This window comes from Lagenorhynchus albirostris, chromosome 8 (assembly GCF_949774975.1).
Source record: "Lagenorhynchus albirostris chromosome 8, mLagAlb1.1, whole genome shotgun sequence".
NCBI classification, from domain to species: Eukaryota; Metazoa; Chordata; class Mammalia; order Artiodactyla; family Delphinidae; genus Lagenorhynchus; species Lagenorhynchus albirostris.
In genome coordinates, this window is record NC_083102.1 from 61,450,685 (window position 1) to 61,465,283 (window position 14,599).

Here is a 14,599-nt window from a genome sequence, read left to right on the forward strand (position 1 = left end):
TCTCAGGGTATATGCCCAGTAGTGGGATTGCTGGGTCATATGGTAGTTCTATTTTTAGTTTTTTAAGGAACCTCCATACTGTTCTCCACAGTGGCTGTATCAATTTACATTCCCACCAACAGTGCAAGAGGGTTCCCTTTTCTCCACACCCGCTCCAGCATTTATTGTTTCTAGATTTTTGATGATGTCTAGCTCTCATACCTTTAACGTAGTGAATTCATATGGCTGATAACCTTTGAAGCTCTCATGGATGGCTGCCATAGTGTGAGAAGTTTTCTCCCAAAAATGGAGCAGAGTGGTCTGTAAAGAAAGACAGTAAAGCTATTAGCATTTTAAATGCCCAGATCTAATCAGGGGTCCTAGAGAAAGAAGCGTGCTCATCTGTGGCTTTCAAAGTTGTTTTTTTAAAAAATATTTATTTATTTGGTCATGCTAGGTCTTAGTTGCAGCATGCGAACTCTTAGTTGCAGCATGTGGGATCCTGTTCCCTGACCAGGGATCGAACCTGGGCCCCCTGAATTGGGAGCACGGAGTCTTAACCACTGGACTACCAGGGAAGTCCCCCTCAAGGTTTTCTGAAACACGATTTTTACTTATCTCTGCAGCCTTGTTTCCTACTATGCCCCTACTTACACCCTGTATTTCAGCCAAACTTAATGGCTCCCTGTCCCCCTACAGCTCATGCTGCTCCACCACCTGGGACATTCTCCTCTCCATTCTCTTTGTACTTGTCCCATCTGATCCATCCTCCAAAACCCAGGGCTAGTCATTAACAATGGACTTTTGTGATTCCCTCAATTGATTCCATTTCTCCCTCTTCAAGCCTCCATTGGATTTTGTAGATCTCATTTCACTTAGCACACCCTGTTCTGCCCTTGAGGTAGAGAAAATATAGTCAGACGTTACTGTCTCTGACTTCCTTTCTAAATTTTAAGTTCCTTGAGGACAGGAAATCTGGTTTTATCCACTGTATATTCTCTACAACACCCAGAGTTTGCCTCCCACCCTCAGCTGGTGCTCAATAGTACCGTTGATGGATACGAGTGCCATTCTGAAGGAACTGACAGGCAACGAGGAGACAAAAGCAAGTTCATTAAATTATGGCAACCTGGTGAGGAAGTGACCATGCCGTGAGAATTACAGCAACAATGCTAAGGGAGTTCAGAGGAGGCTTACTGAAGGAGGGGACACTCTGGTACCTCAGAGTGGAATTTGGAAAAGCACAAGTGGAGAGGGAGAGCACACAGGCAGAGGGAACCACCTAAATAAATGCAGGGAAGTGGGGAATTACAGTGTATATACAGGGAATAGCTAACATTTGGTTTGATTAACTGTAGGATGCAAAAAAGAGAGATGTGGGAAGTAAATTATGAGAAAGGCAATCTGAACTTCATTATGCCCAAACCATACTTTGGGCTCAAACACCATTTTTCTGTTATCTAAACCTTGTAACATTCTTGGTCCGCTGCATCAAACATCACTTGGTTACCTGGTATGTTGCTAGCATATGAGACAAGAGATTGCATCTGCTCGCTCCCAGAAGATCCACTTTTTGACACACATCCATCTTCAATTTGTCAAAGCTTTTTTTGGCAAGGCGAACTTGTGTTTGCACCTATGAAAGTAAAAGAGAATCTCTGAACCACTCAAACTGTTTGGTTAAAATTTGTCAGTGAGAAAACACCAATAGCGGGATTAACTCTTTCACGTAAGAAAACACCTTTGAAAATTCCAGGCAAGTGAGAAGATGCTACAATATCCATTCTTTACTTCCAAAGGACCTAAACGACAGTACTGTATATCATGATTTTACAGCAGACTTACCATCCTAGTATTTTTCTCAGTCGAATGGTAGAACTCCTCTCCTCTCAAGGCATTCACAAACTGACCATAGTGGGAAGAAGTCTGGAAACACGTAGGGTGGTAAGGGGATAATATTTGCCTTACTGTTTTCCTATGGTTCTTTGAAGCTGAATTCCCCACGTACTCCTCACTCTCCTTCCCCTAATGTTAACATCTTACATGACATGATACATTTGTTAAAAATATGAAATTAACACTGATACAATCCTATTAACTAAACAACAGATGTTATTCAGATTTCACCAGCTTTTCCACTAATGTCCTTTCTTTCTGTTCCGAGATCCAATCTAGGGAACTGTGACACAGCCTAAAACACTATCCCCACTGATAAACTTTCAGCTTTTTATTATTGCATATGTACATCAGCAATCCTCCATCCATCCCTAAGCCATGCAGTAATTCAGGGATGGAGGGAAGGTCAGGAAGATTCAGCAATGTTATTCTACATATTATTTGATAATAATACAGAAAGTTTTAAAATTTAATACAGCTACATTAAAAATAGTGGAATCAAAATTTCCCCTTCCTCTAACCTGAAGCATCACTATATCCTATTTTAACCAGGGAAAGGTAGTCACATATTAATTTATCTCAGATAACTCATGCAGTTGTAGTTACCAGGTAGGTAACTGGGAGTTGGGAATAATGCTGACTCATTAATGGTAGCTCTTTCATCACAGGATACCTCGGGTGGGTATCTCCAGGGACTCGAGGACAATGTCTACCTTGATCACCATTATATGATAGGCACCTGGCGACCTGGTACAAAGCAGGTGCTGAATATATATTTGGTGACCGAATCAAGAAAATTTCCAGACCATTTCTAAAGGTAAAGTACCTGAGTACCATTTTAAAGTAGAACTTTTAAAGTAGTCTTAAAAGTGATAGTTTTATTTTTTAATAAAAATAAACATGAAGATGATTTGATTTAAAATATATTAATTTTACCACTAATAATTTATATTCACAGCTTTTAAAATTATAGGGTATTATACAGTAACAGTAGCAATTGACACAATTGTTATCATTTGTAACAATTTAATAATCAAAACAATTCAACAATAGATATAATTCAAAATTAATATTATACAATCGATACAAGTGAACAATTAATACAATTCGCTCATCACATGCCAGCTTTATTCTCTGTTAGCCTCTGTTATTGCGCTCTGATGGCTGAGGGTAAGAGGCTTCATCAGGGGAAGTAACTGACAGGCAGGGCTGGCATTCTAGATTAGCCTGCCTGACTCCAAAGCCACGCTCTTCTGCTGCCCCAAACGACTTCCACTAACCATTGCAAAATCAAGAAGCTCAAAATTATGATTCTACCCAGAAGCACAAGGTTTCCTGTAGGCTTCTATGGAATTGGAAAATAATCAGGCAGTACATTTAATACCATATCGACAGAATTAATACCCTATATGAATAGGGTCTTGTTTCTGTAGCTGTGTAAAGCATTACCTAAGAATTCCTCTGTATTCCTAGGTCTACAGAGCTTGGAAAACCAGCAAATGAAGCCATCCAGCTCCTCTCAAAGCACACCGTAAGCTTAAATAAATCCCAGAACTCGATCATTCCTCACTGTGGAGTGGAGAGACTCTAGGGAAAGCTACTGGGGTGTGCGGACTAAAAAAAGAGTTAGGATGTGTTAAGTATCAGTGATTTTCTGCCCTCCTTTGAGAGGAATAGGGATGATACAAAAGAGAAAACCCAAGTTCCTGAAGGGAGAAGTGGAAGAGTACGCAGGGCAAGAAGTTTAAGCAGCTGAGAGTTTCACTGCAGGTCCCCACTGGTTCACCAGTTGCTCAAGCCAGGAAGAACTCCTCAACTGGGACCCTGAGAGGCATCTGTCTTTACCCTTTCCTTCTGAAGGGGGAGGAGATAAATACACGTGTGAGCTTTCATGTATGCCTTCATTCAACACATGCTTAGTGAGCATTAGTGCCCATTATGTGTCAGGACCAGTGCTTGGCGCTGGGAGGTCTGTAAAGGAATGAGACACATAGCAGGCGGTCAATAAATACTTAAGAATGAATGCACAGAGGCACAAGGACCCCCTAGTCTTTTAGAGATGACAGATAAGTTAGCAACTATATTATAATACAATGGGAAAAGCAAAACAACAGAACTAAGAGTGAAGACAGAGGTAGCACAGACAAGGGAATGATTAATGCTGGGGGTGGCATGGGCAGGGGTGTTTGATCAATGGCATTAAAACCCCAATTACAGGCTTTCTAGTATCCACACCCTTAGCCCTGTAACTTTGTAGTCTCCTCCCACTCTGACACTGGGCTTGGTATGTGACTTGCTTTGGTCAATGGGCCAAATGTGATGAAACTGGAAGCTTGGGGGAAAAAAATGCCAGCATGCTTACACTTTCTCCCTCCCTTATCTGAGACTGCCGTGAGAGCATGCCCAGGTCAACCTGAGAATGTGCCTGGGCTGGCCAGCTGGAGAGGTGCTGAGGCTTGTGCATGCAAGAGACACGAGGAGGAGAGCCCAGTGGTCCCAGCAGATCAGCCTTTGGCAAACTGATGCCCAGACATGTGAAGGAGGCCAGCCACGGTCAGCAGAGCCTCTCCCCTCCCCACAGCTCACGGGTGAGCCCAGCAGAGACCAGAACTGATGTGCGAACCCACAGACCTGTGAGCAATAAGAAATGCTTATTGTTTTAAGCCATTGAGTGTTACAGTTGTTTATTTCATAGCATTATTGGGGCCATATACATAACATATAAACGGTAAGTAAGGGGCAATGAAGGCTTCTGAGATGGCGGGATATCTGAGGTGAGTCTTAAGGCATGAATAGGAGTACATAGTAAATACAAGGTAGCCATGAGGCTGGCCTGCTTATGCGGAGGTTCTAGATTTTTCTAATTAAATACAAATTACTTTTCTGTGGGGATGTGAATTTTGCTTTTTCCTTTACATTAACATAATCAGTTACACATAGATATTCTTTTATCCTAGAAGAAAACTTAATTCTTTCATAGATATTCTTTTATCCTAGAAGAAAACTTAATTCCCTTGCTTATAACACAAAACTCATGAATTAACATACATTGAAATGTGCCCTAATTTAATTTTGTTTGAATTTTGTAAAGTAATTTTAGGAACCTAGAAGACGACTTCAGCACTTGACCCAGTGAGTTCTGAAAGGCCATATGCTTTGTGTGTCAACAATGATTATTAAAATACTTAATGCACTGCTGAGTTGCCAAATGTTGAGCCCTTTCCCTGCCAAACAAGGAGGATGTTACACTGTTGGGCATTTTGAATACGGCAAAGTTCATTTAATATTTTGTGCTCCATGTCTGTTCTCTAAAACACATTTCCAGTCTGCAGCCCGAGGACAAAACACCAAGGACACAGGCGAGCACAGGCCACCATCAAGAGTCTAATTTCATATGCTTCCAGATGCACTTAAGTAAAAAATGTTTTGATTATTATTCCTCTCAATCCCAAATAAATTATATTCAATTACAGAAACATCTTGAGGAGCTCCTGTAGTTTTCAAGGTTCTTTAAAAAAATCTTCAAATAAATGTATCTTTTTTTATTTCTTAATTTTACTCCTGTTGCCCCAGCTTTGTTCTCTTCTTCTCCAAGCTCTAGGAAATGATCACATATATTTGACCCTCTTTAGCATGGGTCCTGCCTTCCCAAGGCTGCAGAAATTCAATTTACCAGAGAAAGGAGTAATGTCTTGTGTGCCAAAACTACAGGGCACTTCTCTGTACTTACTCGTCATAACCTGAAATTCTACCTCTTAGCCCCAACTTGAATTACATATGATGAAGCCAAAGCTATGCGTACTCAGTACAAGCTGGCTTCTCCATTCAGTGGGAAAAGTCTTCATATTACTACACAACCAAATAATTTGAGAGTAGCTTTGCATTTTTTTCCTAGTGTTTTCTTTCCTTTAAAAGTAAAATAAAGCCACACACCCCCATCTTACTCTTACTTTTACATTGTCTTCTAGAAGATGGATTTGCCTCTCTCCCTCTATCCATTCACTTAGTAAATATATACTGAGTATCTTCCACGTGCCGATAACAGTGAACAAAATGGAGGCCTCATGATGACAGTCCAGTGGGCATTTTCATAGCAGCGAGGAAATAACTACAAACTGAGTGAGGTGATCAGAAGGAAAGCCACACAGTTCCATAAGAATGATTTACCAAGAAATCTGAACAAGAGTATGTTCTGGGAGGTGGTGCTCAAGCTCTCTTCTGAAGGACTGAGCATGGTTAATTGTGCAAGGAAGAGAGCTCCAGCAGGAGGAGGAGGATGTGCAAAGGCCCTGGGGTAGAGGGCAATAAGACAGGCCCCAGAAAACTAGTGCAGCTGGATTGCTGAGAGCAAACAGAAAGGTGGTGTGAGAAGAGGCAAGAGAGGTGGGCTGGGGCATATCTCAGGGCCTTGGAGGTGTGCTCAGGATTTTAGTTTTTAATCCTAGAAGCAGTGGAAAAACATTGGAGTCTTTGAAGCAAGGAAGAGATAGAACCCTATTTTCAGTTTGAAAAGATCACTCATTGCAGTGTGTGGATGGATTGGAGGGAGATGAGAATAGATGAGGATAGATCTAGAGTCAAGGGGAGAGACGATGGTAGCTTTAAACTTGGGTAGTGATGCTAGATATGGAAAAGAATGCTCTGACTGGAGAGATATTTAGTAGGTGAAACAGACTGGACCTGGTGAGGGGTTAGATGTTGGGGGTATAGAGGATGACTCCTATGTATCTGACCACCCCAAGCCCAGTATCACTGTCTAATTTTCCTTTTCCACCAGGTGATTCTACTCACGTCAGTTCTTGTAGACACCTCAGGCCACATCAGGATTCTTGGCTTGCTTTCTCAACCAGTTCTCAATACTCCTCCCTAATTAACTTATCTATTCACCCCTATCTATGCATCCTGCATTCAGAAAAAAATGTTAAGATCAGAGAATACACAAATTACTTCTTTTGGCTTTTAGGAAGGTGCCACAAGAGAAAGTCTAGCCTATCTGAAGTCCCTTGGAAAACAGAAGGTCAGATATTTGGTTTCATTAAAAGAAGATTGTTTTTTCTGAGGCCAACATACTAAGACCTCTAGAGGGACAGATGATCAAACATCTTGCTGAGTCATTTTACTGGACCTGATTTATCCTATACTTATCCACTGACGGCAGGAGCAATTCTGACATTGTATTACGTACAGAAGTATGTATAAGTGACTGGGTGTGCACATGTGTGTGGGCAGCCACGTGTAGACTTTAGGAGCTACCTATTTTTGGTCTTCCCTTAACAAAACCCTCACTCTGCTTTCAAAAATGTTTCTTTTCTTTATTCTAATAATGTGGCTTAAATGGGGGGTGTTGGTATGCTCTTTTATAGACCACCCCTCCACTCCTACTGACTGGCCCAGGGATGAGCACCTGAACCCAAGGTGAGTCAGTCACAAGGCACCATGGATGCCTGATTCAGGGAAAGGCACTTGGTTCAAGCTGGACGAATCAGAGCCCTTCCTCAGGATTTTTTAACTTGGAACTAGAGAAAATAAGTCTCAATCCTTTTCTAGGGACTTCCTGCACTAAGGGCAGGAAGTCGTGGCATTTGAATTTCCTGTGGTATGAAGAAAATTGGTCTGAGAGAATAAAGGTGACATATAGAGAAAAGCATAGAAGAGACAGAGTCCTAGTCGCATTCAAATTCCTGGATCCTGCTGCCCTTCCTACGGTCACATGAGATTTCTCCCTTTGCCTCAATTAATTCAAGTTTCTGTTATGCGGAACCAAGCACTAATACAGGCTGCTCACTTTTGCCTTCTTGGAAATTCATATGAAAGGTTCTATGATAAGGATCCTTTTTTAACTTTGATTATTCCAGGGTTTCTAAAATTTATTTAAACAGAGAACCCTTCCCATATTTCATATACCACCTATTACATGCAATAGATTTTTTAGGGGGGAAATCCCTGTTTTACAGAAGAAGAAATCACGACTTAGATACTTAACTGATATATAAAAATTAGAATCAAACTCAGGTGTGTTTGGTTCTCTAATTGATGCTCTTTACATTAATCCATGGGACACAGGGTAATTGATCTACCATTGACCATGTAACTCACAGTGTTCCAAGTCTATGACATGCACAATAGGTGCAGGTACCATTTCAGGAATCGACTATGCAGGACTTATCAATTTAGATGTAGGCATAGGGAGACTCCCAAGCCACATAGCCTGAATAGTACTTCTATCAGAAATCTAAGGCTCTTCAGCTCAGACTCCTCAACAAAGTGGAAAGAAACCAGTGCATCAAATTCCCTTAGGTGCACGGTGGTCAGTGGATTCCCTGAATTCTAGAGGAAAAATATGCAGAGAGGGTATCTGTTTCATTCTGTGCCTAGAAGCTGATGCCAGCACTGTTACCACCACTAGCATCACCACCACCACCATCATCATCATTATTTCTTTTTTAAGGTTTAATTAAGTTTTTAGTAGGGTAAACATTAATCTTTTTTAAAAACATTTTTATTGGAGTAAATTGCTTTACAATGCTGTGTTAGTTTCTGTTTTTATACCAAAGTGAACCAGCTATACATATACATATATCCTCATATCTCCTCCCTCTTGCGTCTCCCTCCCACCCTCCCTATTCCACCCCTCTAGGCGGTCACAAAGCACCGAGCTGATCTCCCTGTGCTATGCGGCTGCTTCCCACTAGCTATCGATTTCACATTTGGTAGTGTATATATGTCCCTGCCACTCTCTCACTTCGCCCCAGCTTACCCTTCATTACTTTTAATCAGCTTTATTTATGAGGTAAGATTTAATTTTAGGTGTACAACTTGATGAGTTCTTGGACAAATGTGTACAATCATGCAACTACCATCAGAATTATGATATGGAACATTTCTATCGCTCCCTAAAGTTTCCACTGCAGTCAGTTCCTTCCCTCAAGTCCCAACCCCTGCCAACTACGAATCTGCTTTCTGTCACTACAGATTAGTCTTTAGTTCTAGAGTTTCATATCAATGTAGTCTAGTTTTTTTTTTTATGACTGGATTCTTTCACTCAGCATAACCCCCTGGAGATCAATGTTGTTATGTGTATTTACAGTGTGCGCTGTCTTATTTCTGAGTAGTATTTAATGGTATTGATACAGCACAATTTGTATACTCATTTGGGTTGTTTCCAATTTTAGGCTATTTTGAATAAAACATCTGAGCATAAGTTTTTGTGTAGACATGCTTTTCATTCCTCTTGGGCAAATATCTAGGAATAGGATCCCTAGATCATACAGTAACTGTAACTTCACTTTTATAAGAAACTGCCAAACTGTTTTCCAAAGTAACTATATCATGTTGCATTTCCTACCAACAATGATCCAAATTCCATGGGTTCCATAGCCTCTTTAACACTTGGTATTTTCAGTCTTTTAAGTTCTACCCATTCTAGTGGATGTGGAGTCATAGTTATTATAATTTTAATTTGCATTTCTCTAATGACTAAAGATGTTGAAATTCTTTTTAAGTCTTATTTGCCACTTATATATCTTTAGTAATGTGCTTATTCAAATCTTTTGCATATTTTTAAAAATTAGATTTGTCTTTTTATTACTGAGTTATGAGTTCTCTATATGGATAATATAGATCCATTATCAGACATAAGTTTGAAAACATTTCCTTTAAGCCTGAAACTTGCCTTTCATTTTCTTAAAAGTGCCTTTTGAAGATAAAACATTTAAAATTTTGATGACATCTAATTTACCAAATTTTTCTTTTACCTACTTTCTCTTTTTGTGTCGTTTTTACCAAAACATTCCCTAACTCAAGGTCACAAAGACTTTTTCCTGTGCTTTTTCTTCCAGAAATTTTGTATTTTCAGCTATTACATTTAGATCTATAATCCATTTCAAGTTAGTTTTTGTATGGTATGAGGTATGGGTATAGGTTGATTTTGTTTTCCCCACATGTGGATATCCAACCGTTCCATGTGTTGAAAAACTGTCCAACTGCCCATTGTATTGCCTTGGTTGGCACTTTCGGCAAAAATCAACAAGCCATTATATGTGTGGGTCTATTTCTGGACTCCCTATTCTATAATTTTGATGTATATGTTTATCCTTACACTAATACCATGCTGTCTTGATTACTGTAGCATTATAATGAGTCTTTAAGTCAGGTAGTATAAGTCCTACAATTTTTTTCAGAATTGTTTCAGTTATTCTAGGTTCTTCATATTCCTACACATATCTTAGGGCTAGCTTGACAATTTCTTCAAAAAAGCCTTCAGGATGTTGATTAGCACTGCACTGAAGCTACAGATTTACTGGGAATTGACATCTTAACAATATCTTCAGACAAATGAACATAGTACATCTTTTCATTTATTGGATCTTTAACATTCTTTTAACATTTTGTTTTTCAGATGTTAGGGCACAGATTTTGCACGTTTTGTTAAATTTATTGCAAAGTATTTCATATTTTTGATGCTATTCTAATTTCTATAAATTTCAAGTTCTAATTGTTCATTACTAGAAATATGGATTAATTTTTGTAATTTGATCTTATATCCTGTGACCTTGTTAAATTCAGTGATTAGTTTTAAAAGCTTTTTCTGAAAGATTTTTCAGGATTTTCCCTCTCTATAATATATCTATGTAGACAGATCTATATATATATATATCATGTTGTCTGAGAATATAGACAGTTTAACTTCTTCCTTTCCATTTGTATGTCTTTATTTACTTTTCTTGCCTTATTGAACTGGACAGGATAATGTTGACTAGAAGTTGATGTGAGCAAACATGCTTGCCTTATTCCTTATCTCAGGGGGGAAGTGTTTAGTCTTTTATAATTAAGTATGATGTTAGCTGTATGTTTTTCATATATGCCCATTATCAGTTGAAGATATTCTCTTCTACTCCTATTTTGCTGAGAATTTTTATCAGGAATGGATATTGAATTTTATCAAATGCTTTTTCTGGATCCATTGAGATGATCATATGGTTTGTTTTTGGTCTATTCACCTAGTAAATTACATTGACTGATTTTAAATTTACCTCCATTCCTCGGGTAACCACATTTAGTCAAGATTATATTTATTTCTGTTAATAGTCCTTGTTCTGAAGTCTATTTTGTCTAAGGTTAATGTGGCCACTTCAGATTTCTTTTGATCAGAATTTATAGGCCATATATTAATGTATCTGTTTACTTTTAACCTAGCTATATCTTTATATTTAAAGTGAGTACTGAGACTATTCTCAGCTCTGTCTTGCTTTTTTAAAAATCCAATCTCTAACTCACTTTTCTCCATTTTATCTATAGAGAACTATATGAGACTTAAATAATATTACCAGTAAGAGGAATTGGAATTAGTCTGGTGTTAAAGTGAATCCACTGTGCTTCAGGATAATCCCATTTTTTTCCCCAAGTTCCTTAAAAACCACCTATATAGTAATCAGTTCTGGATTTGATTAAGAATCAAAGTATATTAAATTTTTGAGTTTTAAAAACTCTCTTTTAAAATAGGACAATATTTGCTTGTTATATTATTTCTGGCATCTCTGATTTCTCAAACATTACTGGCAGTATTTCTGTGCTTGGATACATGAGTTCTTTCTGGGACAAAATTTATCTAAGTCTGGTGACTAAGTTATTTAAATACAACTAATACACATTAGCCCCTTTCATGGACTGAGCCTCAAGTTTTCCTCAAGAGGTCCTTTCTATCCTTTCCAGTTTTAATACCACCTCCCTTAATGGAGGAGAAAGTATAATAGGAGTTTAATAGTTCTGCTTTCTTTGCTTTTGCCATTAAAATTAAATCATCCAAAATTATTTTCTAGCTCTGTCCACAGTAAAGGTCTAAATATAGTGGCTAACTCAGAAGCAATGAGCACCCCTAGCACCCAGATCATGGTCTCTAACTATCATATCTCTCTTAAAGGAATCAGCGTTCCTTGTTGAAATGGCTGATTCCAGGGTTAGGGCAGGAAACATATAAGATGACCCTGAAATATTATGCTGTATAAGAAATCAAAGAAGACCACTATCAGGGTCATGTCAAAAGGATTCAGGAGTCAACCTGAAGAGGCTCTCACTAGCTGAAGATGAGACAATTTGAACATCAATAAAGTATTATCAGCAACAATTAAAACACATCCAATATATTTAAATCTCTGAGTTCATAATGATACTTAAAAACAAGGAAATGAACAAATTAACTGAAAACCAAAAAACCTCATTGGGCACCTGTAGAGAATGCCAGTGAACCAACTCAATATTTTGACAAAGAACCAAACATTTATCCTGACTTTCCTATCAAACTGTACTGACCTGGTAGTTGATGAGGGAAAGTTACTCATTATGGAACCACTGAAATTTAGTAATGAAGAAGAAATACAGAATATATTAAACCATCTGTTCCTAATAGTGGGCCTATCTTCACACTCACAACAGTTTTATTGTTATTAGGATGTTTCATAAACCTCAATCATTCCAAGTTTTAGCCTTCCTGATATCACTCTTACTTCTAAGTCCCTTCTTTCCTCCCAAGAAATATTACTGAGTACCTACGGTTCTAGGTGCTGAGCATAAGCAGGAAATAAAGTCTCTACTTTCATGATGGTTACATTCTACTGGGTAAAACTGGACAATAAACAACAAAAGTAAATCTCTTGTTTGTTAGATGGTGAAAATAAAGCAACAAAGGAAAGATATATTTGCAGGGTTTGGGAGGGGTGATAGAGGAGTCTCTTTTAAATGGAATAATCTGGGAAAAGCTTCCTGAGAGGTGATTTTGGACCAGAGATTTGGAGGAATTGAGGAAGCAAACCATGCTGATATGGGGTTGGGGGTGGGGTGGGAGTGGAGCATTCTGAGCAGAAACAATGGTGGACGCAAAGGCACCAAGGCTGCTGTGTGCTTGGCTTGTTCAAGGAACTGTGGTCATAAGTTATATGCTTTAGTTACGTTTAAGGTAGGCTAGGCTAAGCTATGATGTTTGGTAGGTTAGGTGTATCAAATGCATTTTCAACTTATGATATTTTTGACTTATGATGATTTTATTCGGACATAATACCAATGTAAGTTGAGGAAGATCTGTACATGTTTAATGCTGCAGCTGGGACGGTTAATAAGCAGTATTTTGCCAAAAACAAGGAAGATGTGGTTGTCATCTTACTTCATTTCCTCTTAAGCATGCAGTTTGAACTTTAACAATTCAGGATAATAAATAAGCCGTGATAATTTTAAGATTTTTCATTATTGCTGAAATTACAGATAAAATTGAATCTTTTAGCTAGCATTCCCTTTACATGAATTAATAAAACTTAATTCAAGACAACAATTTTGGATCCACCTGTGTAATTAGGACAGGCACACATGTGGCTGACAGAATCTCAACTCATTTACACGAACACTTTCATTCAGATACTCATTTTAAGATACTAATAGGAAAAAAAAGCCAATTTCTTCACTACTCTGCTCTTCACAAGTTCAAGTTTATAACATGTTCTGATCATGAGTATAAAAGTTACCTAGGAGAGCGGAGCACACCAATGCCTCAGGGTGATGTATAAAATATACATTTTATATACAAATGTATAAAATATTGTACTAGGAATGTATAAAGTACTGGATGAATGCTTTCATCAAGTAGTTATCTCAATGAAGATTCAGGAGAAGTAGAGATACATACCACAGTCTACACTCTTTTGAATTTCCAGGGAAGAGAGTTTTAACTCTCCTTTTTTTTATTTCACCTGATCATGTGTTCCAAGTTGGGTAAGGAGAAGAAAAGGGAGTGAACACTTCCGGAGGGCAGTGTTTTACAAATGCTTCTTACTGCAGTTCTTCAAAGTAGGCAAAATTATCCTCATTTGCATAGAAGAAAAAACTGAGGTCCAAAGTAATTTGCCTAAAACCAAGCAGCCAGTAAGTATAGAAAGGTAAGGACATGGCCTCGGTTGGATGCTGTCTCGTCTTGTATAAAATACAGACTCCACACCCATACCCTGCCTGCCAGCCTGCAGCCCATCTGCCTCCTCTCCCACATCACCTCCCAGGCACCATGTCATCTGGGCATACAGAGCTGCTGTTCTCCAGCTACACCAAGACAAACCCACCCCCACCTTCTGCAAGATTCCTCTGCCTGGAAAGCCCTCTTCCCGTTGTTGTGCACATGGCAACTCGTGCTCACATTTATGGTTTCCACTCAAAGGTTTTCTCCTTTGAGAACCTTTTCCTGGAATGCTCCTCAGCTGAGTTAACAGCTTCTTCCTCCCTATAATCAAGGCACTTTGCAAACTGGCTTAGGACCCAAAACTATGGTAATTGCTACCTGCTCCCATGCAGGCCCAGCCACCCTCTGGACTGTAAGCTGCATGAGGGTAGAATTACACTATTCAATTTTATAAGGCTAAGTCTACATGCCTCCAGGTAGCAGGTAAACAAAACAACGAATGAATAAAGGGAGGACACCAGAAGGAGTGAACCATCAGGCCTTGTCCTCCCACTATGTAATATGTATAACATGTTCTGTTTGCTCAATTACCCTTAGACTTTCCCAGACACCATCCCTCTTCCTCAACCACTATCACCACCACTCACTGATTAGGTATAATACACACGCACATATTCTCATTTGATTCTCACAACACTCCTACACCATAATTTTGTTTCTTTTTCACAGAGAAGGAAGCTGGTTTTCAGAGCCATTAAGTAACTCACCCAAGCTTACTTGTGAGCAGGG

The 14,599-nt window shown here is 38.9% G+C and overlaps 1 protein-coding gene across 14 annotated transcripts in view; it reads right to left on the minus strand.

Annotated features, from left to right (window-relative positions):
* The window catches only part of ICA1 (islet cell autoantigen 1), a 144,812-nt gene that overhangs the window by 41,414 nt on the left and 88,799 nt on the right, over positions 1 to 14,599 (minus strand). For all 14 annotated transcript variants that reach the window (XM_060157090.1, XM_060157084.1, XM_060157089.1 and 11 more), the window contains 2 exons: positions 1,490 to 1,615; positions 202 to 300 (listed from right to left, as the gene is read on the minus strand). In XM_060157090.1, coding sequence (XP_060013073.1) covers positions 202 to 300; positions 1,490 to 1,615 — 225 coding nt within the window. The remainder of the gene's footprint in view (positions 1 to 201; positions 301 to 1,489; positions 1,616 to 14,599) is intronic.